The sequence below is a fragment of the Panthera leo genome, chromosome B3 (genome assembly GCF_018350215.1).
Source record: "Panthera leo isolate Ple1 chromosome B3, P.leo_Ple1_pat1.1, whole genome shotgun sequence".
In the NCBI taxonomy this organism is placed as follows: Eukaryota; Metazoa; Chordata; class Mammalia; order Carnivora; family Felidae; genus Panthera; species Panthera leo.
The window spans coordinates 87,795,674-87,820,881 of record NC_056684.1 but is presented as its reverse complement, the minus strand read 5'-3'; the positions used below and the strand labels follow the sequence as shown (position 1 = coordinate 87,820,881).

General features: G+C 37.8%; 1 protein-coding gene across 5 annotated transcripts in view; it reads right to left on the bottom strand.

Annotated features, from left to right (window-relative positions):
* Positions 1–25,208, bottom strand: part of LOC122222486 (melanoma inhibitory activity protein 2-like) — an 84,318-nt gene extending 59,110 nt beyond the window's left edge. For 2 of the 5 annotated variants that reach the window (XM_042943039.1, XM_042943042.1), the window contains exons 1-5: positions 25,088–25,208; positions 15,288–15,419; positions 7,396–7,417; positions 7,214–7,302; positions 827–898 (exon numbers count right to left, since the gene is read on the bottom strand). In XM_042943039.1, the coding sequence (XP_042798973.1) occupies positions 827–898; positions 7,214–7,302; positions 7,396–7,417; positions 15,288–15,419; positions 25,088–25,114 (342 nt within the window). In that variant the 5' untranslated portion in view covers positions 25,115–25,208. Of the gene's footprint in view, positions 1–826; positions 899–7,213; positions 7,303–7,395; positions 7,418–15,287; positions 15,420–22,941; positions 23,091–24,005; positions 24,029–25,087 lie in introns of those variants that run through there. The other 3 variants (XM_042943038.1, XM_042943041.1, XM_042943040.1) reach the window with 2 other exon arrangements.

Sequence of the window (25,208 nt, the reverse complement as noted above, 5' to 3'; positions counted from 1 at the left end):
TGGTTACCTTAATACATTTCTCAAGAATGAAGACTAAAGAGCTTGTATATGGCCTTAGATTCTAGTAAACTGGTAAACTGAATATGCATCACTCAAAACAAGTTAGCAAGAGAGCTCAAATTTTTAAATATTTTATTAAAAATTTATAAAGTTAGGGGCGCCTGGGTGGCTTGGTCGGTTAAGCGTCTGACTTCGGCTCAGGTCATGATCTCACGGTCCGTGAGTTCGAGCCCCGCGTCGGGCTCTGTGCTGACAGCTCAGAGCCTGGAGCCTGTTTCAGATTCTGTGTCTCCCTCTCTCTCTGACCCTCCCCAGTTCATGCTCTATCTCTCTCTGTCTCAAAAATAAATAAACGTTAAAAAAAAAAAAAAAAAAATTTTAATTTATAAAGTTAAATATTTATAAAATATTTAATTAATAGTTTAAAATATTTTATACTAATGTTCTATTTCTTATAGTTAATGTTTTATTTAAGTTTTAACATCTAGAAATGCTCTTACACATTTAACATAGTTTTGAGAAGATACACTGTTCTTGAAATTTGTTATTCAGTAAGAATCTTTCTCCCAGCTTTTTTTTTAAATGTTTATTTATTTATTTTAAAGAGAGAGAGAGAGCATGCATATGCAAGCAGAGGAAAGGGAGACAGAAGGAGAGAATCCCAACCAAGCTCCATACTGACATAGCAGAGCTCGATGCAGGGCTCAGACTCACGAACCATCAAGTCATGTCCTGAGCCAAAATCTAGAGTCGGCCGCTTAACTGACTGAGGCACCCAGGTGCCCCACCCCCATCTTTTATAATTATATATATTATTTGTTTTTACCTCCAAACTTTGCGCTTCTGTTGACTCCTTCTCAAAGCTGGCATCCTTCAAAGATGATTCTAAGCCTTCATACTGAAAGAAAGCAACACTGTAAGGAAAAGCTCTATAAATTTTATTCCATATTTATCTGAATAGGCATCTAAGAAGCAGACAAAATCCACTTCCACGTGTATGTTAAATTTACTTCAATTTACTTAGCTTTAAGTTCTTCAAATATGACCACTATAATAGAGACTGGGCAGCTAACACACTGGCTTGAACAACAAATGACAGAACCTCACCCTTAAAACTAAGAGAACTGTCCCAAGTCCCTATTCACTGAAGAGAAACTAACTCAAACTGGCCATCAAAATTTTCACTTGTAATTCAAATCATACAACAAATAAAGTAGGCAATATTAAATCTTTAAAGGTGCAAAATAAGGAAAATGAAACATACAATGAGATAAGATTTGGCAAAATGCACTTATTTCAATGCTTTAAAATAAAAGGTGATTAAATAGAAGATTAGGCTATTTGGACCAACCTTCCACACTAAGAACAAAAGATGGTCAAAAACAAAACACAACAAAACAAAAACAACAGGACATGTCTGAAGGCCTTGGAGAGCAAACCAAATAGTGAGAATTTATGATAGAACAGGGTATCCTCAGAGAACCAAGTCCACCATTTGACAATTCTTTCTCCCTGCCCAAAAGCAGAGGATGATAGGACAAGAAACCCAGCAGAGATTTTAGTAGAAGTGGGGACCTGAGAGGGAAAAACTTGGGAGTTCAAGACCTAATGAATAGGATGAGCCACAAAGCTCAGGTTTCATGATGGGGTTCTGTGGTAGGCTGAAGAAACACCTCTCCAAATTCTGTCCTAACCCCCAAAATTTCAAGATGTGATTAAGTTAAGGATCTTCAGATGGGGCAAATATACAGGATTATCTTGGTGGACCCAACACAATCCCAAGAGTCTTTAGAAGAGGGAGGTAAGAGGATCAAAGTTAGGAGAAGAGACAATGGGAAGATGGAAACAGAGACTGGAGCAATATAGCTAAGAGCCAAGGAATATGGACAGCCTCTAGAAGGTGAAAGAGGCAAGGAAAAGATTCTCTCCTGGTACCTCCAAAAGGAAAGAGATATGCTGACACCTTCATTTTAGTTCTATATAAGACTGGTTTTAGATGTATGACCTCCAACGCTATAAGAAAATAAGCCTGTTACTTTATGTTACTAAGTTTGTGATAATTTGGTACAGCAGCAATGCAAAACTAATACCACTGGCTATCTTATAAGAAAGTCTAAATCAGAAACAGACCAATCCCTTGAAATGACGCCAAATTTCCAAACATTTTAATCTGTAATTAAAGTAATCTATGATTTGTGATGTTTCAGCCTATCTGCCTATGAGAAGCAACAGCAAATCCTCACTACAGAAACATCACCCACAACTTCAAATTTTTCTCTACAAATAACCTGGCATTGACCAACACAAGATTTGACTAAGAACCAAGAGAAAAAATGAGCAAGAGAAACAGACTCTTGAGGGATGCAAATAATAGAGTTTTCAGTCAGACATTAAAAAAAGTAAGTTTGGGGCACCTGGGTGGCTCAGTGGGTTAAGGCTCTGAATTTGGCTCAGGTCATGATTTCACATTTGTGGGTTTGAGCCCTGCATCTAACAGCTCAGAGCCCGAAGCCTGCTTTGGATTCTGTGTCTCCCTCTCTCTCTCTGCCCCTCCCCTGCTTGTGTTCTGTCTCTCTCTCTCAAAAAACAAAATAAAAATATGTTTTAAAAAATTTTTTTTAATTTTAAAAAAATGTAAAATCTTAAAAAAGAAAAAAATTCCAGCTAATCCATTTGCAGAAATTGCAAGCTGATCCCAAAATTCACAGAAAATGTAAAGGACTCGGTGAGAATAGTCAAAATGATCTTGAAAAAAAAAATGAACAAAGTTAGAAGACTTACACTTCCCAACTTCAAACCTTTCGACAAAACTACACTAATCAAGACAGTGTGGACTTGGTATAAAGATAGACATAACAGATCAATGAAATTGACTTAAGAGTCGAAACTTCACAACTTTAGTCAATTGATTTTCAACAAGTTACCAAGATAATTCAGTGCAGAAAGAACAGTCCTTTCAACAAATAATGCTAGGAAAAACTGGATATCCACATGCCAAAGAATGAAGCTGGACCCCTACCTAATATAATTTGCAAAAATTAATTCCAAACAAATAAAAAACCTAAACATAAGAACTATTCCCATAAAACTTTTAGAAGGAAATATAGATGCAAATCTTTGTGAGTAGTTTTAGGCAATGGTTTCTTAGATATGACACCAAAAAAAGTATAACCAGCAAAAAAAAAAGTAGATAAACTGAGCATCATCAAAATTAAATACATTTGGGGCCACTGGGTGGTTCAGTCAGTTAAGCATCCAACTCTTGGTTTTGGCTCAGGTCCTGCTCTCCTGGGTTCAGGGCTCAAGTCCCACATTAGGGTCCATGCTGACAATGCAGTTTGCTTGGGATCCTCTCTCTCCCTCTCCCTCTCCCTCTACCCCTGCCCCGCTTGTGCTCATGCATGAGCACATTCTCTCTCTCAAAACAATAAATAAAACTTTAAAATAAAAACAAAAAATTGAAAACATTTATGTTTCAGGAGCACCTGGGTGGCTCAGTCGGTTAAGCTTCCGACTTCAGCTCAAGTCATGATCTCACAGTTCGTGAGTTCGAGCCCCATGTCAGGCTCTAGTGACACCTTAGAGCCTGGAGCCTGCTTCAGATTTTGTGTGTCCCTCTCTCTCTGTCCCTCCCCACTCACACTCTGTCTCTCTCTCTCTCTCTCTCAAAAATAAATTAGATAAAATTAATTAATTTATTTTTTTTAATTTTTTTTGTTTTTAACGTTTATTTATTTTTGGGACAGAGAGAGACAGAGCATGAACGGGGGAGAGGCAGAGAGAGAGGGAGACACAGAATCAGAAGCAGGCTCCAGGCTCTGAGCCATCAGCCCAGAGCCCGACACGGGGCTCGAACTCACAGACTGCGAGACCGTGACCTGAGCTGAAGTCAGACACTCAACCGACTGAGCCACCCAGGCGCCCCTAAAATTAATTTATTAAAATAAATTAAATAAATATAAAATAAATTAAAAATAAATTAAATAAAATTAATTTATTAAAATAAACATTTAAAAAAATTTTAATAAAAAAAATTTATGCTTCAAAGATACCACCAAGAGAGTGAAGAGACAACCCACAGAAATGAGAGAAAATACTTGCAAATCACATAATCTAATGAGAAGCTCACATCTGTAATATACAAAGTTACAACTTGATAATAAGATGAAAGACCAATTTAAAAATAGGCAAAGGAACTGCAGAGACATTTCTCAAGAAAAGATAAACAGTCAATGAGCACATGAAAAGATAAGTGCTCCTCATAATTAGCCATCAGAGAAATGCAAATTAAAATCACAGTGAGATACAGCTTCATACTCACTAGGATGGCTAAAATCAAAAAGACAGATAGTAACAAGTGTTTGGAAAGATGTGGAGAAACTAGAACACTCACAAACTTGTGGTAGGAATGTAAACTGGTATAGCCACTATAGAAAACAATTTGGCAGTTCCTAAGAAGTTAAACACATATCCATCAATTGCACTCATAGGAATATACACCAAAGAATTGAAAACATATATTCACATAAAACTTGTACACAAATGTCCATAGCACCATCACTTGTAGCAGCCAAAAACAGAATAACCCAACTGACAAACACATACATAAATTGTGGCAAAGAAGAGTATTTGGCAAAAAAAAAGTACTGATTCATACTACAACATGGATGAACCTTGAAAACATAATGTAAGTGAAAAAAGCCAGTCACAAAGGACTATATATTATATGATTCTATTTATGTGAAACGTCCAGAATAGGTGAATCTAATGTTTATTTTTATTTTTTTTGAGAGAGACAGACAGACAGACAGAGAGAGAGAGAGAGAGAGAGAGAATGAGTGGAGGAGAGGCAGAGAGAGGGAGACACAGAATCCAAAGCAGGCTCCAGGCTCTGAGCTGTCAGCAAAGAGCCCAATGTGGGACTCGAAGTCACAAACTGTGAGATCATGACCTGCACTGAAGAAGGATATTTAAACAGACTGCGCCACCCAAGTGCCCCAGAACCGGCAAATCTATACACAACATGGATGAAACTTGAAAACATTTTACTAAGTGAAAAAAAAACCAGACACAAAGAACCACATGTTGTATGATTCCATTTATGTGAAATGGAACACAGAGCAAACAAAGTTATAGAAAAAAAAAAAGGTAGATAAGTTGTCTAGGGCTTGGGAGTAGGGGAAACTGGGTGAAGGGTGATAACTAAGGGCTACAGGGCCTCTTTGGGGGTAATAAAAATGTACAAAAATTATGGCAATGGATGAACAGCTGTAAGTATACTAAAAGCCAGTCATTTGTATACTTTAAATGCATAGTGGGTAAATTATATTACAACAAAGCTGTTAAGAAAAAGCTATACTATCGGGGTGCCTGAGTGGCTCAGTTGGTTGAGTGTCCGACTCTTGATTTCAGTTCAGGTCATGATCCCAGGGTGTAAGACCAAGCCCTGCATCGGGCTCCATGCTTAGTTCTCAGCATAGAGGCTGCTTAGGATTTTCTCTGTCTCCCTCTGTTCTTCTCACCCACTTGCAACACGTGTTCTCTCTGTCTAAAATTTTTTAAAATTTTTTTTTAATTTTTAAAAACAAAGAAAAAGCTATACTATTTAGATGACTTTCAAAAATCACCAGATACCAGGGAATAAATCTAATAAAACATGATGAGGACCTCAACACAAAAATTTAAACAATAACAGAGAGGTTTTAAAAGATGTTAATAAAGGGAAATACTATATAGTCCACGGATAAGAACTCAACATTGTAAAAATGTCAGTCCTCTCCAAATTGATCTATATATTCAACGTAATCCCAACTGAATTCCTAGCAGCCTATGTGTGTAAACTGATGAACTGATTTAAAATCTATATAGAACAGCAAAGTACCAAGATCACCAAGACAATCTTTAAGAACAAACATGGAGGTTTACACTGTCAGCTATCAAGAATCGTTACAAAAAGATAGATTAAAAAGCATGATATTGGCATAAGAATTTAAAAAACTGACCAACAGAACAGAAGATATTATAGAAATACTCAAATATATACAGCACTTGATTTAAGATGACACCACAGAACAAAGGAAAAGATGGTCTTTTCCATAAACGGTACTGGTTAATTCAACATCCACCTGAAAAACACTGAATCTTGACTTCCAAATCACACCATTACAAATTCAATTACAGGTGAATTAAAGACTAATTAAATTTGGGTTAAACTGTTTTCCCCAAAATTTATATGTTGAAGCCTCAGTACCTCATAATGTGACCTTATTTGGAGATAGGCCCTTTAAAGAGGTGATTAAGTTAAAATAAAGGCTTAAGGATGGGCCCTAATCTAATCACATGATGTCCTATAAAAAGAAGAAATTTGGACACAAAGAGAGATACCAGAAACAATCACCTGGACAGAGGAAAGACCAGGGGAGGTCCAGGCAAGCAGGCAGCCACATGCAAACTAAGGGGAGGAGCCTCGTAAGAAATCAAACCTGTCAACCCTTTGATCTTAGACTTCTAGCCTCCAGAACTGTGAAAAAATTAATTTCTGTTGGGTAAGCCACCTGGTCTGTGATATTTTGTTATGGTGTCTCTACCAAATTTATACAAAGACTAAATGAGAAAAGTAAAACAAAGCTTCTGAAAGTAGCACAGAAGAATATCTTCATAACCTTAAGTAGACAAAAATTCTTAAATAAGAAACAAAAAGCAGGCATCATAAAGACAAGATTAACAAATGAGACTAGGTTAAAATTAAGAACTTCCGCTTACCATTGAAATAAAAAGGCAAACCACAGAGTGAAGGAAAATATTTGCAATACATATACCTAACAAAGGACTTGTGTTCAAATATAGAAAATATTCTACGTATCAAAAAAGAAAAAGAGATAACCATACCTTTTCAAATAAGAAAAATAAAAACAAAACAAAAAAACCTTAAACAGGCAACTTCACAAAAAAGATATCCAAACAACCAATAAACCTATGAAAAAGGTACTTAACCTCATTAGTCAGGGAAATGAAAATGAAACCACAATAAAACATCACTATGCTCTTACCACAGTGTTTACAATTAGTAAGACTGGTAATATGAAGAGCAACTGAACTCTCACACTTTGCAAACAAGCATTAATAATCTTAAACTTACACAGAAGTTTCTGCACTGCAAACTGTAAAGTCTTCCAGCTCTAACACGTATGTAACATTTTAAAAAATGTCTTACCTCTTTCTGAACAACGCTAAATTTTTCAAGTAGTTTACATTTTTCATCAAGCAGTGTAGAAAGTTCTATAGCCAGCTTGTTCTCTCTTCCTGAAAAAAAAAAATTGTATTATATGTAAATTGTTTTAAGTTTCAAAATTATGAACAATAATGATGAGATCTATAATAGAAAAAAGAGCTTACCCACATAAAGCCGGCTTCTAACCTGAAAAAAAAAATTCAACAAAATTCTATTAAAACAAATACATATTTAAGTAAATCTGACTTATTAAACTTCTATTACCAACTTAAAAATAACTGGTTTCTGGGGCGTCTAAGTGGTTCAGTTGGTTAAGTGACTGACTTAGGTTCAGGTCATGATCTTGTGGTTCGTGAGTTCGAGCCCCACATCAGGCTCTGTGCTGACAGCTGGAGCCTGGAGCCAGCTTCAGATTCTGTGTCTCCCTCTCTCTCTGTCCCTCCCCCTCTTGCAGTCTCTTTTGCACGCGCGTCCTCGCACTCTCTCTCTCAAAAATAAACATTTTTTTAAAAGTTAACATAAGTAACTGGTTTCTTACTGCCTTAGTATGAATATACATTAACTGAGAGTGTTCTTTTTCCAATGGAAAAAATGCTACATATTAAAGTCTCTCTATTGAAGATTCACATTGTATATAAGCATACTGAAGGTTCTGAAATAACCTTAAAGATAGCAGTTTCATTTCATTTAGTCCATTGTTCTTCAAATATATTTTACCCTAAAACAGGTTCCTTCCTATTTCAGGAAGCCCTTATTAACATCATGTTTTCCAAAATAACAGTTTGAGAAATGTTTACCACAGGACCATGAATCTGAATAGACTTCAAAAAATGAAGGAAAAACTCCATTTGTAAAGGGATCAGGCTTAGGGAACTTAAATGGGGACTTAAATCATCTACAAAGATGTATAGGTATAAAATTAAGAAACAAAAGTTTTGGGGCGCCTGGGTGGCGCAGTCGGTTAAGCGTCCGACTTCAGCCAGGTCACAATCTCGCGGTCCGTGAGTTCGAGCCCCGCGTCAGGCTCTGGGCTGATGACTCGGAGCCTGGAGCCTGTTTCCGATTCTGTGTCTCCCTCTCTCTCTGCCCCTCCCCCGTTCATGCTCTGTCTCTCTCTGTCCCAAAAATAAATAAAAAACGTTGAAAAAAAAAAATTAAAAAAAAAAAAAAAAAAGAAACAAAAGTTTTAAGGTCAAGGTACAGTGGAATCAGTATTGATGAGGACTAAATCAGTGCACTAAATCACATTAAGGCACGATCTCAAAAGGTAACAGGAAGCTGAAAAAAATTAAAAAACAAAAGTTAAGACACATGGAAGACAGAAGTAGAAGGGACAAAATCCAAAAAATAGTCTCAAAAAAAGAAAACAAGATGTAAAATGCAGAAGATAACTCCTAAAATTAAAAAAAGATAAAACAGGGGCACCTGGGTGGCTCAGTCAGTTCAGCATCCATCTCTTGATTTCAGCTCAGGTCATCACCCGAGGGTGATGGGGACTGTGCTCCATATCAGGCTCCAGGCTGAAGAGTGGAGCCTGCATAAGATTCTCTCCCTCTCTCAGCATGTCTGTGTGGCTCAGTCGGTTGAGCAACCCACTCATGATTTCAGCTCAGGTCATGAACCCAGGGTTGTGGGACAGAGCCATGCATCAGGCTCCATGCTGACTGAATGTGAAGATTCTCTCTCCCTCTGCCCCTCTCTCCTCCTTGCACTCTCTCTAAAATAATTTTATTACAAAAAAAAAAAAATTCTCTCTGTCTCTCTCCTCTCCCCCACTTGTGCTTTCTCTCCCTCTAAAACAATAAGTAAATTAATAAAAATAAATAAACAAGCATATTAAAATAAAACAAGCATATTAATAAATCTCATATTGGGGCGCCTGGGTGGCGCAGTCGGTTAAGCGTCCGACTTCAGCCAGGTCACGATCTCGCGGCCCGTGAGTTCGAGCCCCGCGTCGGGCTCTGGGCTGATGGCTCGGAGCCTGGAGCCTGTTTCCGATTCTGTGTCTCCCTCTCTCTCTGCCCCTCCCCCGTTCATGCTCTGTCTCTCTCTGTCCCAAAAAATAAAATAAAAAACGTTGAAAAAAAAAAAAAAATTTAAAAAAAAAAAAATAAATAAATAAATCTCATATTAAAAGATTCCAGAGAATTCTAAAAATATTTAAAAATATTCAAACTTAGACACATTATATTGAAATAATAATGTCAACTTAAAAGATTCTAAAAGCTTTCACAGAGAACAGATCATTTATAAATAAGAATCACACTGCCATTAGACCTTTTAATAAGTAACATGAAACGTAAAAAGACAAGGAAGTAAGGCTTTTGAAGTATTAAAAGGACAGAACTTTGAACCTAGAATGTTTATATCAAACAAATTACCATTCCAAGTGAGGACTTAATTCAAATATCATCAAGCACTCAAAATAAAGTCACAGAAGGTTTGCCACGCAAAGACCTACACTAAAAACAATTTTGAAAGAAGCATTCAAATATGGGAAGTAAATCCAGGAGACCCTCAAGAGATACATCAAGTAAGAGCCAAGTATCTTGGCAATAATTTTTGTGGTTTGTAAGGGATAGGGACAGAGTAGAGGAGAAAGTTAAAAACAAAGAAAAGAAGAAATATATCTGAGTAGTAAAGTGAAAGAAACCAATGGATGTGAGAGTATGTTAAGGTTCTTGTCTTCACTGTAAAAAGATTTACTTACCAATGTAAAAGAATTTAAACATAAAAAGTGGAATAAACAAACAAAGCTGAAAGAATTTAGTCCAAATATATCAATAATCATAACATATGTAGACAGACTAAACAGTGAAAAAACAAGAGATTGCCAGAATAGACATAAAAGAAATTTACAGAGGTACCTGGTTGGCTCAAACAGTTAAGCATCAGACTCTTTATTTTGGCTCAGATCATCAGGCTCATGATTTTTTTTTTTAATTGTTAATTTATTCTTTTAATTTACATCCAAGTTAGTTAGGATCTAGTGCAACAATGATTTCAGTAGTAGATTCCTTAATGCCCCTTACCCATTTAGCCCATCCCCCCTTCCACAACCCCTCCAGTAACCCTCTGTTTGTTCTCCATATTTAAGAGTCTCTTATGTTTTTGTCTCTTTCCCTGTTTTTATATTATTTTTGCTTCCTCTCCCTTATGTTCAGCTGTTTTGTATCTTAAAGTCCTCATATGAGTGAAGTCATATGATATTTGTCTTTCTCTGACTAATTTCGCTTAGCATAATACCCTCTGGTTCCATCCACATAGTTGCAAATGGCAAGATTTCATTCCTTTTGATTGCCATTGTACACATCTTCTTTATCCATTCATCCATTGATGGACATTTGAGTTCTTTCCATACTTTGGCTATTGTTGATAGTGCTGCTTATAAACATTGGGGTGCATGTGTCCCTTCGAAACAGCATATCTGTATCCCTTGCATAAATACCTACTAGTACAATTGCTGGGTCATAGGGTAATTCTATTTTTAATTTTTTGAGGAACCTCTATACTGTTTTCCAGAGTAGCTGTATCCGTTTGCATTCCCACCAGCAGTGCAAAAGAGATCCTCTTTCTCCGCATCCTCGCCAACATCTGTTGTTGCTTGGGTTGTTAATGTTAGCCATTCTAGCAGGTGTGAGGTGGTATCTCATTGTGGTTTTGATTTGTATTTCCCTGATGATGACCGATGTTGAGCAGTTTTTCATGTGTCAGTTGGCCATCTGGATGTCTTCTTTGGAGAAGTGTCTATTCATGTCTTCTGCCCATGTCTTCACTGGATTATTTGTTTTTTGGGTGTTGAGTTTGATAAGTTCTTTATAGATTTTGGAGACTAACCCTTTATCTGATATGTTATTTGCAAATATCTTCTCCCATTCTCTCAGTTGTCTTTTAGTTTTGCTGAATATTTCCTTCACTGTGCAGAAGCTTTTAATTTTGATGAGGTCCTAATAGTTCAATTTTGCTTTTGTTTCCCTTGCCTCCGGAGACATGTTGAGTACGAAGTTGCTGCAGCCAAGGTCAAAGAGGTTCTTGCCTGCTTTCACCTCAAGGATTTTAATGGCTTCCTGTCTTACATTTAGGTCTTTCATCCATTTTGAATTTATTTTTGTGTATGGTGTAAGAAAGTGGTCCAGGTTCATTTTTCTGCATGCCCTGTCCAGTTTTCCCAGCACCACTTGCTGAAGAGGCTGTCTTCATCCCATTGGATATTCTTTCCTGCTTTGTCAAAGATTAGTTGGCCATACATTTGTGGGTCCATTTCTGGGTTCTTTATTCTGTTCCATTGATTTGAGTGTCTGTTTTTGTGCCAGTAGCGAACTGTCTTGATGATTACAGCTTTGTAATACAGCTTGAAGTCCGGGCTTGTGATGCCTCCTGCTTTGGTTTTCTGTTTCAAGATTGCTTTGGCTACTTGGGGTCTTTTCTGGTTCCATACAAATTTTAGGATTGTTTGTTCTACCTCTGTGAAGAATGCTGGTGTTATTTTGATAGGGATTGCACTGAATACATAGATTGCTTTGGGTAGTATTGACATTTTAATAATATGTGTTCTTCCTATCCAGGAACATGGAATATTTTTCCATTTTTTTTGTGTCTTCTTCAATTTCCTTCATAAGCTTTCTATAGTTTTCAGTGTGTAGATTTTTCACCTCTTTGGTTAGATTTATTCCTAAATAGTTTATAGTTTTTGGTGCAATTGCAAATGGGATCGATTCCTTGATTTCTCTCTCTATTGCTTCATTGTTGGTGTATAGGAATGCAACTGATTTCTGTGCATTGGTTTTATATCCTGTCACTTTGCTGAAAGGCTCATGACTTTATGACTCATGAGTTCCAGTCTGGCATCAGGTTCTGCACTGAAATGTGGAGCCTGCTTAGAATTCTCTCTCTGCCCCTTCCCCGCATGCTCGCCCATGCACGCTCTCTCTCTCTCTCTCCCCAGTCCCTCCCCCCTCTCTCCCTCTCTCTCTCTCAAAATAAATAAACTTAAAAAAAAAAAGAAAAGAAATTTACACAGGATGCACATTAAATAGAAGACCATAGAAAGGCTAAAATGTACAAGGACAGAAAAAGACCTATCAAATATCACCAAAAAAGTTGCTATGGCTATAAAAATGAGAGATAAAAGAAACCTTAAGACAAAAGAATCACTAACATTAAAGAGAGTTACCAGATACTGACAAAAGGTTCAATCCACCAATAAGAGATATAGCAATTCTAAACATGTATCCATCTTATAAAATATGCTCAAAATATGTTAAGCAACAATTGCAGAACTACAAAAAAATTATAAATCTATCAAGAGAGTGAAATTCAGTCAAATTATCTTCATTCTTGATAGATAAAAGAAAGGAAACAAGAAAAGAACAAGAATATAATACATGAACAACACAAATTAGTCTTCCCCTAATTGATGAGATACAGAATGATATACATGTATCTGCTCTCAACAGTAATCAGTGGAAAAGAATAAAAAAAAAAAAAATCTACACAGTCCATGCATTTGAACTCTTAATATGTGGCATGGCAGATGAGCAGGAAAATGGTTGTATCTTGGAGTTAAAATTAGACCGAATCTTTACCCCATTCCAGGCAAAAAATTACATTCAAGATGGATCAAGGACATGTTAAATGCAAAATTTTCAAAGAATTTCTGTTCTCTGATGAGCAAACAAAAACATGGTAAGGAAGATGAAACGATGTCTCATACTGCGACACTGGCAACAAGAATAGCTTAAAAGGTACAAACTCACAACTAGTAGCAAATAAGCCCAGAGATCTAATGCACAGTATAGTAACTATAAACAACACTGTATTATAATCATCAAATCTGCTAAAAGACTGGAACTTAATTATTCCAACCACTAGAAAAAAATTAACACATAATGTAACAGAGGTGCTAATTATCACTAAAATGGAAATTATAATATATAAATGTATCAACATTTATAACATTAATTAACATGTGTACACCTTAGATTGAGAAAATGTTACATGTCAAGTATACTTAGACAAAAACAAAGAAATTATGAAAAATATTTTAAAAAGGAAAAAAAAAAAGGTGTGCTCAGTTGGTTAGGCATCCAACTCTTGATTTTGGATCAGGTCATGACAGCACAGAGCCTGCTTGGAATTCTCTCTTCCTCTGTCTCTGTACCCCCAAAATAAATCAATAAACATTTAAAACAGAAAAAGGAAAAAGGAAATGGAAAATGGACAAAAGACTTGAGGAGGCAATGTACAAGCTAAACAAATGGCCTTTTAACACATGAAAAGATGCGCAACCACAGTGGTAATCCAAGAAATACAAATTACAACCACAATAAGAAAATAAATGCATACCTTCAAACATGGCTAAAATTTAAAAGTCAGTCAATATCAAGTGTTAGTAAGTACGTGAAAACAACTAGAACACTCATTAATTTCTGGTAAAAGTGTCAACTAGTATGAAGACAACTTTGAAAAATAAATTTGGTGCATCTACTAAAACTGAGTACATCTACATATGCTATGATGCAGCTATCTCTCTCCTAGTTATATAAACAAGAGAAATGTATACATATGTTTCCCAAACAGCCCATAAAAATGTACATAGCAACACTTTCTATAGTAGCCCCAAACTGGAAACAACCCAAATATTCATCAACAACAGAATGTTAAATAAAATGTGGCATATTCATAATCAATCAAACTAAAGACACCATCAAGAATATCTAAACTACTCATAGAAAAATGGCAAAAGACCTAAATAATTATTTCCAAAAAGAACAAATACAAATGGCCAATGAATTTATTAAGAGATTTCAATCTACTTGGTGATCAAGAAATTAAAATCAAGAGTATGATAAGACTCCATTTTATACCCACTCAAAATGGCAATAATAAAGAATGTCAACAATAACAAATGTTGGAGAAGAAAGAGAACAAGTGGATCTCTAGGAGCTCCTATATATTGCTTGTGTGAGTGTAAACTGGTATAGACAATTTGGAAAAGAATTTGTCATTATCTTTTCAAAGTAAAACCTCCACATACCCTATAACCCAGTAATCTCACATTAAGTTTACTCCCAAGAAAAACTTACAAATATACTACAGGAGACATGTATAAGAATATACACAGCAGCACTTATTTGTAACAGAAAAAAACGTGGAAATAACCCAGATGTCCAAAACCATAAAATCTACATATAAACTGTAGCATATGCTTACAATGTAATATTCTAAAGCACTCAATATGGAAGAAACCATAGCCCCATCCAAATATATGGATAAATCTTAGCAACGGAGGATGGACTAAAAAAATTCCAAGATATGTCTTATGGCATTATACCAAATAAAATTATATATTATACTTGAGAAATGTATGTAGATATGACCACCAAAAAAAAAAGAAAAAAAAATTAAGGCATGGGAATAATAAACACAGGATCCAGAACAAGGTTACCTCTAGCACAAGGAGAAAAGGGGATGAAATGAGGGAAGATCACCTAATGTAAGTGATAGTCCATGTTTTGGTTTCAAGTTGAGTGGTAAATTCACAGATTCTTAGTATATTGTTAACAATAAACACAGATTTAAATAAATAAATAAGAAATACAGGTGTAGGGTATTAATGTAGAATACTTCTACAAATAAAGTCTTTAACATTTTTACACTTAGAAAAATTCTTCTAAATCCATATTCAATTTCTAGTAGCCACATATTAACATGAGGAATACACATAACAACAGGCTAATACATTTGCTTAAAATAAAAGATTTCTTTTTTTTAACTTTTTTTTAAATGTTTATTTCTTTTTGAAGGAGAGACAGAACATGAGTGGAGGAGGGGCAGAGAGAGAGAGAGAGACACAGAATCCAAAGCAGGCTCCAGGCTCTGAGCTGTTGGCACAGAGCCCAACACAGGGCTTGAACTCACAAACCGCGAAATCATGACCTGTGCCAAGTTGGACAATTAACCAATGGACCCACCCAAGCGCCCCAAAAGATATATTTCTTATGTTAATTGTTCAACCTGAAGACAGATGAATATTCTCTTAGTATTGGTTACTTACCGATCGAAAACTTCTCCACAAAAACAAGAGAACAGCAAAAACTCCAACAACACCTGCACATATTACCATTTCCCATGGGAAACCATAGGGATTAGGACCTGGTCTCATATCTTCAGGCAACACTGCCACAACCTTCAAGACAAAGAAAATTAACTTCTAAAAATGCACGTTTGATAAAAAGTGTTGATTACAAACTGCTTGCTATACGTGGAATGTTTGTGGCCCCATAAAATTCCTATGCTGCAACCAAATCCCCAGTAGGATGGTTATTTGGAAGTGGGGCTTTAGGGGTGGTGATTAGATCATGAGAGTGGAACACTCATGAATGGGATTAGTGCCCTTATAAAAGAGACCACAGAGAGTTCCCTTGACCTTTCCACCATGTGAGGGTATAAGAAGAATGAATCAGGAAGCATATCCTCACCAGACCCAGGATCTGCTCCGCCTTGATCTTGGCCTTCTCAGCCTCCAGAACTGAGAACAATGTTACTTGTTTAACAGCCACCCAGTTTGTGGTATTTTATTATAGGAGCCCACATAAACTAAGACACAAACATAAGTACAGGTTTATGTGTAAACACTCTTAACACCCATTTCATGAAATAAGCTGCCAGACTACCAAACAGAAGGTGTCACGTGTATTTTTCTGGCAATTTTCAATCATGAAGTGATGAAAAATAGCAGTATGGTGAAATGCAATGATTTCAAAACTGGAGTTCTACAGAGATGCCTCAGATTTCCGAGAATAAGAGGAGAGATGGCCAAAGAAAGAATCTGAGCTCAGGTGTTCTTATCCTGCTATCAACCAGTTTAGGTTTTATGTATAGAATATACTGGGTTCCATTTAAGATTTCCCCATGGGGGGGGGGGGGGGGTGGGAATAAATCTGCAGTTTAGAGAAAAAAAAAGTTTGAAAACCAATGATGAAGCTTTGGGTTTAGAATCTGAATGCCTCTATCTACCCTATTTCTGTGGCTCCATTCTCTTATCTATCATGGGATTAATGCTGTTTGAACATGCATGACAGGTACTCAGGAAAGGTTAACCATTTCCATCAATCCTCTTTCAAAGACCATGATCTTGTAACCATGGCCTTTCTATACTACTTCTCTCCCTCGCAGGTCTTCAGCACAAAACAGCTTAAGGCTTTTACAATTCCTTCTATATTTAATCTTTCTCTGGGTCAACTCATTATTCATCCTCACCCAATGGGGTTATTCTTTTCTTTGTTACCAGGCCCCAAACATTACTCAAACACAGAAAGGAGAATAGTAGGGAGAAAAAGAAAAATGTCCTTTTAAGTAAAAACCTGGAGAAAAAGAAAAATGTCCTTTTAACAAAAAACCTGCAGTCTAATCAGGTCTGTTTCTTTCCAGCGTTCAACCCAAAACCCATATGAAAAATCTTTACTTTCTAAGATCTTTCTACCTAGAACAACACCCTTTAATGTCTATTCTCATTTCCCAGATCTGTTTTATAACTCTGATCCATATTAAGTACCCCTTCCAAACTACTGTCTATTGTTCATTAATCTGTATTAAATAAACCTGATTATACCTCTTCTAAAAAAAACAAAAACAAAAAAAACAAAAAACAAACCTTTAATTTCTGCCTCTCCCTACATTACCCCCGTTACTAGTTCACCAGAAATGTGTTAGTATTTTTTAAAAATTTCCATCAAAGAAAAGCCCAGGACCAGATGGATTCACTAGTGAATTCTACCAAAAGTTTACAAAAGAATTAATTCCAATCATTCTCAGACTCTTCCAAGAAACAAAAGAGGAGAGAACTTTTCCTAATTGATTCCATGAGGCCAGTATTACCCTAGTATGACAGCCAAACAAATATATCACAGGAAAAGAAAAACACACATCAATATACGATGTAAATGCCAAAGTTCTCAACCAAATAATAGCAAACCAAATCTAGCAGCATATAGAATGAATTATATACCATGACCAAGTGCCATTTATACCAGAGTACAAGGTTGGTTCAACAAATAAAAATAAATCAATATTATATACCATATTAGTAGGAAAAAAAATCACACAATCATCTCAATAGACACAGAAAAGACATTTAACAAAATCCAACATCCTTTATGATCAAAACATTCAACAAATTAGGACTGAAGGGAATTTTCTCAACCTAATAAGGGACATCTATGAAAAACCAACAGCTAACATCTTACTTAATATGAAAAATTGAAAGCTTTTACCTCAAAGCTGGAACAAGGGGGACACCTAGCTGGCTCAGTCAGAAGAGCATGTGACTCTTGATCTCAAAGTCATATAAGTCTGAGCCCCACGTTTGGTATAGAGATTATATGAATAAATAAATATTAAAATAAAATCAAGACCAAGATAAGGATATTCACTCTCTCCATATTCACCTCAATATTGTACTGGAGGTTCTGGCCAAGGCAATTAAGCAAGAAAAAAAAAATCAAAGACACCTATATTGTAAAGGAAAAACTAAAACTACCCCCATTTGAAGATCACATAATCTTACATACAGAAAATCCTAAATAATCTTAAAATTCTAAAATAAGAAGCTTAATAAGAAACTATTAGTGCTAATAAACAAGGTCAGCAACATTGTAGGATACAAAAATCAATACAGAAAAATCCATCCTATTTTCTATACAATAGCAATAAACAATCTGAAAATGAAATTTAAAAAATTGCTACTTACAATAGCATCAAAAAGAGTAAGAGACTTAGGAATAAAGCAAACTTTATACTTTGAAAACTACCAAACACTGTTGAAAGAAATTTAAGTTCTAAACAAATAGAAAGACATTCTGTTTCAAATTAGAAGACTTAATACTGTCCTGATGGCAATACTCCCCAAACTGATCTACAAAATCAATGCAATCCCTATCAATAGTCCAATTGCCTCTTTTGCAAAAAATGGACAGACTGATCCTAAAATTTATAGAGAAATGCAAGGTATATAGCAGTTCCTTCTCTATAGCTATATAACCATACACAGACAAACAAGAAAAAAAAAAAAAGAAAAGAAAACAATGTCGGAGTACTCATACTCCCCTATTGCAAAACTTGCCATAAAGCTATCATAATCAAGACAGTTTAGCAACGGCCTAAGGATAGACATATGAACAATGGAACAGAAATGAGTATCCAGAAATAAATTTATGGTCAACTGATTTTCAACAGCAGTATCAAAATAAATCAGTGAAGAAAGAACAGGCTTTTCAACAAATGTTACTAGTACAAGTGGATCTCATACCATAATTCGAAATGGGTCACAGACCCTAACGTTAGAGCTAAAACTCTTAAAAGGAATCATAGTTGTAAATCTTTGTGACCTTTTTTTTTTTTTTGGAAGTTTATTTATTTATTTTGAGAGAAGGGGGGGGAGGGGGAGGGAGACAGAGAGAAAGAGGGAAAGAGATAGAATCCCAAGCAGGCTCTATGCTGTTAGTGCAAAGCCTGATGCAGGGCTCAAACCCACCAACCGTAAGATGAAATCATGAGCTGAAATCAAGGGTCAGAGAGGCCTAACCAACTGAGCCATCCAGGATCCCTGTAACCTCATTTTAAGCAATGGTTTCTTAGATATGACACCAAAAGCACAAACGACCAAAGAAAAAATAAATTAGTTTTCATCAAAATGTAAAACCTTTGTGCTTCAAAACTTTTTTACTGTATTTATTTATTTTGAGAGAGAGTGCACAAGCAGTGGAGGGGCAGAGAGAGAAGGAGAGAAAGATAGTCCCAAGTGGCGCTCAAATTCAAAAACTGTGAGATCATGACCTGAGCCGAAATCAAGAGCCGGACAGTTAACCAACTGAGCCCCCAGGGACCCCAAATCTTCACGCTTCAAAGGTCACCATCAGGGGTGCCTGGGTGGCGCAGTCGGTTAAGCGTCCGACTTCAGCCAGGTCACGATCTCGCGGTCTGTGAGTTCGAGCCCCGCGTCAGGCTCTGGGCTGATGGCTCGGAGTCTGGAGCCTGTTTCAGATTCTGTGTCTCCCTCTCTCTCTGCCCCTCCCCCGTTCATGCTCTGTCTCTCTCTGTCCCAAAAATAAATAAAAAACGTTGAAAAAAAAAATTTTTAAAAAAAAAAAAAAAAGGTCACCATCAAAACAGTGAAAAGATGGGGTGCCTGGGTGGCTCAGTTGGTTGGACGTCCAACTTCGGCTCAGGTCACGATCTTGTGGTTCGTGAGTTCGAGCCCTGTCAGGCTCTGTGCTACCAGCTCAGAACCTGGAGCCTGCTTCAGATTCTGTCTCTCCCTCTCTCTCTCTCTCTCTCTCTCTCTCTGCCCTTCCCCCGCTCACTCTGTCTCTCTCCCTCTCCTTCAAAAATAAATAAACATTAAAATAATAATAATAATAAAATAAAATAAATTAAATAAATAAAAATTAAAAATAATAATTTTTTTAAAGTGAAAAGACAATCCACAGACTGGGAGAAAATATCTGCAAATCATGTATGTGATAAGGATCCTGTATCCTGAATATATTAAAAAAACTCTCATGACTCCAACAACAAAAAGGCAAATAACGCAACTTTTTTTAAATCGGTAAAAGAAAGGAATAGATATTTCTCCAAGGACGATACACAAATGGTGAATAAGCATATGTACAAATGCTCAACATCATTAAAATTAGAGGAATGGAGGGGCGCCTGGGTGGCTCAGTCGGTTAAGCAGCCGACTTCGGCTCAGGTCATGATCTCACGGTCCGTGAGTTCGAGCCCCGCGTCGGGCTCTGTGCTGACAGCTCAGAGCCTGGAGCCTGTTTCAGATTCTGTGTCTCCCTCTCTCTGACCCTCCCCTGTTCATGCTCTGTCTCTCCCTGTCTCAAAAATAAATTTAAAAAAACGTTAAAAAAAAAAATTAGAGGAATGGAAATCCAAACCACAATGAGATACCACTTTACACTCACTAAGGTGGCTAAAAACAAACAAAAAAAAAATTATTGGAGAGCATGTAGAAAAATTAAAACATTGCTGGTGAAGATGTAAAGTAGTGCAGTGTCTATGGAAAACAAAAACTTAAACATATGGTAAATATGACCCAGTAATTCCACTCCTAAGTATATACCCACGAGAACTGAAGACATTCACAAAAAAACTTATACACAAATGCCCACAGCAGTATTACTCATAATAGCCAAAAAAGTGAAAACAACCCAAATGTCCATTAACTATATGGATATTCAAAATGTGGCATATCCATACAATGGAATATTTTTCAGCCATAAAAAGGAATGAAGTACTATTACTAGCTACAATATGGATGAATCTTGAAAGTATGCTAAGTAAAAGAAGTCATAAAGGCCACACATTACAGGATTCCATTTACATGAAATGTCCAGAACTGACCAATTCATAGAGACAAAAAGTAGATTAGTAGTTGTTAAGGGATGGAAAGAGGGGAAAATTGAGAATGACTGCTAATAAGTACAGGGTTTCTTTTGGGGGGTGATGTTAATATTCTGGAATTGTGGTGATGGCTGCACAACATAGTGAATATACAAAAAAAAAAAATCACTGGACACTATAGGGGCACCTGGGTGGCTCAGTAGGTGGAGCGTCCGCCTTCAGCTCAGGTCATGATCTCGCAGTTCATGAGTTCGAGTCCCACGTCGGGCTCTGTGCTTACAGCTCAGAGCCTGGAGCCTGCTTCGGATTCTGTGTCTCCTCTCTCTGCCCACCACCCCCCCCCCCCCCACACACACACACACTGTCTGTCTTTCTCTCTCTCTCAAAAATAAATAAACATTAAAAAAAAAATTTTAAGATAAAAAAATCACTGGACACTATAAAAGACTGAATCTTATGTGAACTATAGCTGAACAAAAAAATATTTTTTTAACTAAAAAAAAAAAAAATTAAAAAGCAGAACGATGTTGTGCCATCCTAGCCCTCAGGCCCATGTGGTGAGCATAGCAGTTTTTAGCAAAGAAATCATCCAGGTAAAAATACATTCACAGTAGAAAAAATTCTGCAAGAATTCTGCAATTCCTCATGTGTCTCTCCATTCACAGTCCTATAAAAACTAAGTTTTGATTATTGTTTTTAGTGAAGAAAAGGAAATATGTACAATCAGAAATCATCACTCATGTCACAATATACTTCTCTTCCAATAAACCCTCTTTCTGTCAATGAAGAAGCTGCCATAGCCAGAAACCTGGGAGTCATTCTAGATGCCTTCTCTCTCTCATTCTTCACATCCAACGGACAAAATCCTACCCATTTTGGCTCTTAGCTACTAAATATTTTCCCCATTCAATATCCTCTTCTTTATCACTACTTGACAACTCTGTCATCTCTTCCCTACACCCTGTTTCTAGTTTTGTTTTCCTTACATTTCATCTATACACTACTATTAGGAAGCTCTATTTAAACCGAAAGTCTAACCACTGAAATTCTTCAAATGCTCTCCAGCACCTACATCAACTGGAACCTACTTATGTCTCCAGCAACCATTATTGCACATCATTCCGAGCCCAGTTTGTACTCTAGTAAAACTGAGTTCCCTGCACAGACGATGTTGTTTCATGCCTCCTCTGCTTAGGCTACTCGGTTAGCCTGGAAAGGCTTTCCTAAACACTCAAGAAAATACAATCTCTCCCACCCTTCAATTTCCTTAGCACTTTCTGTGTATGCTTTGATAAGCACTTCATCGGTTTCTACTTTGTATTGTTTTTTGTCTTCTCTCCTTTAACAGACAGCATGATACCAGAGGCCCAAACTCAGTCCATTTAGATTCTCCACAGAACTGTCACACACACACACACACACACACACACACACACACACACACAAAATCACTATACACGCTATAATTGAATGACTGAATACCATAACAGTATTTTTAATACAGATAACAAGAAACCAATAATCGCAACTGCCCCAATATTTTAAGACTTTTTTAATGCAAATAGTCTAAAACATAGGGATAGAAGTGCCCCAAAACATGTCACCAAAGACACCGATAAACACTTGAGAAAAATCTATGCAACCTGATTATAAACTGATCTTAAAAATATATAGAAATTTTGAACACTGGGAGTTCAAGATCTCCAGATTTTACATTAGCACGACGTTTTATACTAAACACACACACACACACACACACACACACACACACACAGAAAGAAACGAAGAACAATGTCGAGGTAAAGTATCTCAAAAGAGCATTCTTTAGTAAAAGAAAACGCAGAATTACAATCCCAACTCCCCATCCAGGCTTAGGTGTCCTTTCAAGACAACTAGAAGTTTCAGCACTAAAAGGAATTCATTTCAGAGGATCAGTCCTCAAGTTTCTCACAGTGGGAGAACCACGTGTCACTGACCCGTGTTCAAAATAAATAACATGACGGAAAGGGAAATCGTCGTTTTAGGAACCCGAAAACACTTAACACACCTTTGCAAAATCCCGCTAGGCAAATGCTCTTTTCACCTTCCTGATCTCCTGGTCCCCTTCATCACCTAAAAAACCACCTAAGCCGCTTATGAACCAGCCTCGGACACAGGCCCGAGCCCAACGGCAGGTGAGGACTGGCTTCAGGACCTCTAGCCACGGCCGCTCAGACCTCAAAGCCAAAGTCGGCGGCTTCCTTCCCCAGGAGGCTCCTGCGACCCCTGGGCCAAGTAACACTGATCGCGCCTGGACTCACCCTGCGTAGCTTTTCCAGGACCAGACCCAAGTACGACTGAGGTGCAGACCCGGGCCCCTCCATGGCGCCAAGGCTGCCTCAGCTGTAGCGGCCGCAGCCCGGGCCTGGCGGAGCCACAACAAGCAGCAGAGAACACACAGCTTCCAGTCCGGAACCCAAACCTGCACCGGGCAACGGGAGCAGACCACTGCTGAGCCGGCTGCGGGGGGTTGCTGGAGAGAAAGAGGCCGACAGGCCTCAAGTGTGCAACGCTCTCCAACCGGGAAGCCTCGCCTCTAGTTACACTCTATGTTCTGAACATCCGGAGGTCCATACCCATCCCTCAGGAGCCTGCAACTAGCCCTCTCCTCACCGTCCACCCCTCGATTTGGTTTCGGCCAGGCAGAGGCGGGTAGGCGGGGAGGCGGGGACGCCAGGATGCGGTAAGTTTCCCCTCCATCTTCGCGCGAGGTCCGTAGACGTGTCCTTGCCTTTCGTTCTTAAAGGGGCCGGTGCTCTACCTGGCCAAGCCGACCACCCTTGGAAGTGGAGGGTCTCGAGGCAGAGACAGTGGAATTTGGCCTCAGGCTCTGCGCTGTAGTGTGGGCCACTAGCCCAGAAGAGTGGGGTTACGGCTCAGGACTCTCCCCCCCGCCCCCAAAATCTGGCCGCAGTAGCGGCGAGGCTTCTCTTGGAGATCCCTAGGCGTGAAGCCTCACGGGGTGAGCGCGGCGCGGCCCCTCGACCCAAGGGCAGACGCCAGGCCAAACACCAGCTCCCAGCACTTTCCTCTCGCAGAACGTCAAGAGTCACCCCCACTGAAGCCCTGACGGCATCGTACCCCGGGGGACGCTGCTGGCCCAAGGAAACCGGCAGCCACCTTCTTTCCAGTCAGAAAATGGCCTGCAGGGCCCGTGCCTGTGCGTACTGCCAACCGCGTCCGGACTTTGGACTTTGGACAGGAAGGCGTCTCGGGTCAGCTGTGGTTCAGACAGAGTTTAACCTCTCCCACGCTAGAGAACTTCGATCGGGTGTCCACTGCCCAGAGGAGGTTCGAGCGGTTTACGCATGTCTACCTAAGTTACCTGAGCACTTGCTAGACAGAACTGTCTTAAACTCTATGAGCTCCTCGTTGCCCAAATGCCAAAGCAGACTCCTGTGGACCTTGGCTGGACGACTGCTGTTCTCCTCTGAGAAGGGGAGCAAAAAGTAGCAGCTAAAAGTAGCACCTTGCCTTCTAAATTTAGGACCCTATTTTTAGGTATGTTGAATAAAGTACGGAGGGCTGGATTTGTTCGTGGGAGGCTTTTAGCTGACATAGGTGTAAAGGATAACCCCTGGGTGTTCCTTGCCAGCAATGATAATCCTCAACAAGCTCGGCTTTCTACAAGTCCTCAGGGAAGCGACAAAAAGGAGCAGATGCTTCTTCCTAAACAGGTCACCCGAGAAAACTCAATAGTTGAACAAAATCTTGAATCCTTAGGAAATTTCCCTAATGTAAGCTGGCAGCAACAATTGTGCCAGAAAGCATTAAAAAAAAAAAAAAAAAAAAATGGCCAAGTTCACAGCAAATGATTTGAGGGCCCAAATGGGGCCTAGTTTTTTGGAACTCAAAGTGCTCTCTTTTGCCACATCAGCCTAAGGAGTTTCAGGAACAATCGGTATCAGAAACAGAAATTGCTTAATAATTCTCCATTTTTAAGATATTACACAACCTTCATATATGCTGGTCAGTGTGTATTGAAATTAAATTACGTTAATAGCTTATTAAAGTCAAAACAGAAGCATAACCAAAATTTTATACTTAATATTTCAGAGAATCTTAGAACAATGCATTTAGAGCATTGTATTACTTGATAAAAATTCCTTAATGTCTGAACATTTTCAGGAAATTCTAAAATCATTTTCAGCTTTCAGGACTTATTTATAACCTAAAACATTTTTTTAACTCTTTTGCCCACCCCTAAAGCAGTCTGTGCCCTTTTCCAATTTTTCAATAATTACCATTCCAAATATTAGGAACATAGATTAGGGACAAAAGAATAAACGAAGTTTTTGAAAACTCTAAAAGATTTCCCTGTAGCAAAAACACAGTAAAACTTAAACTCGGTGCCAAATTCAAACCTAATTTCTCTTTTGTACACTTAATAGTCATATAGAAACTTACCTCTTCCTCTAGATCTTTCAATTCCATTTTTTAAAAAGTTCATGTTAAAATATCTTAACATATAAATAAAGTTCTACTAAGTTCCCCATATCCTTGAGAAAGATTTCAGATTCTAATACAT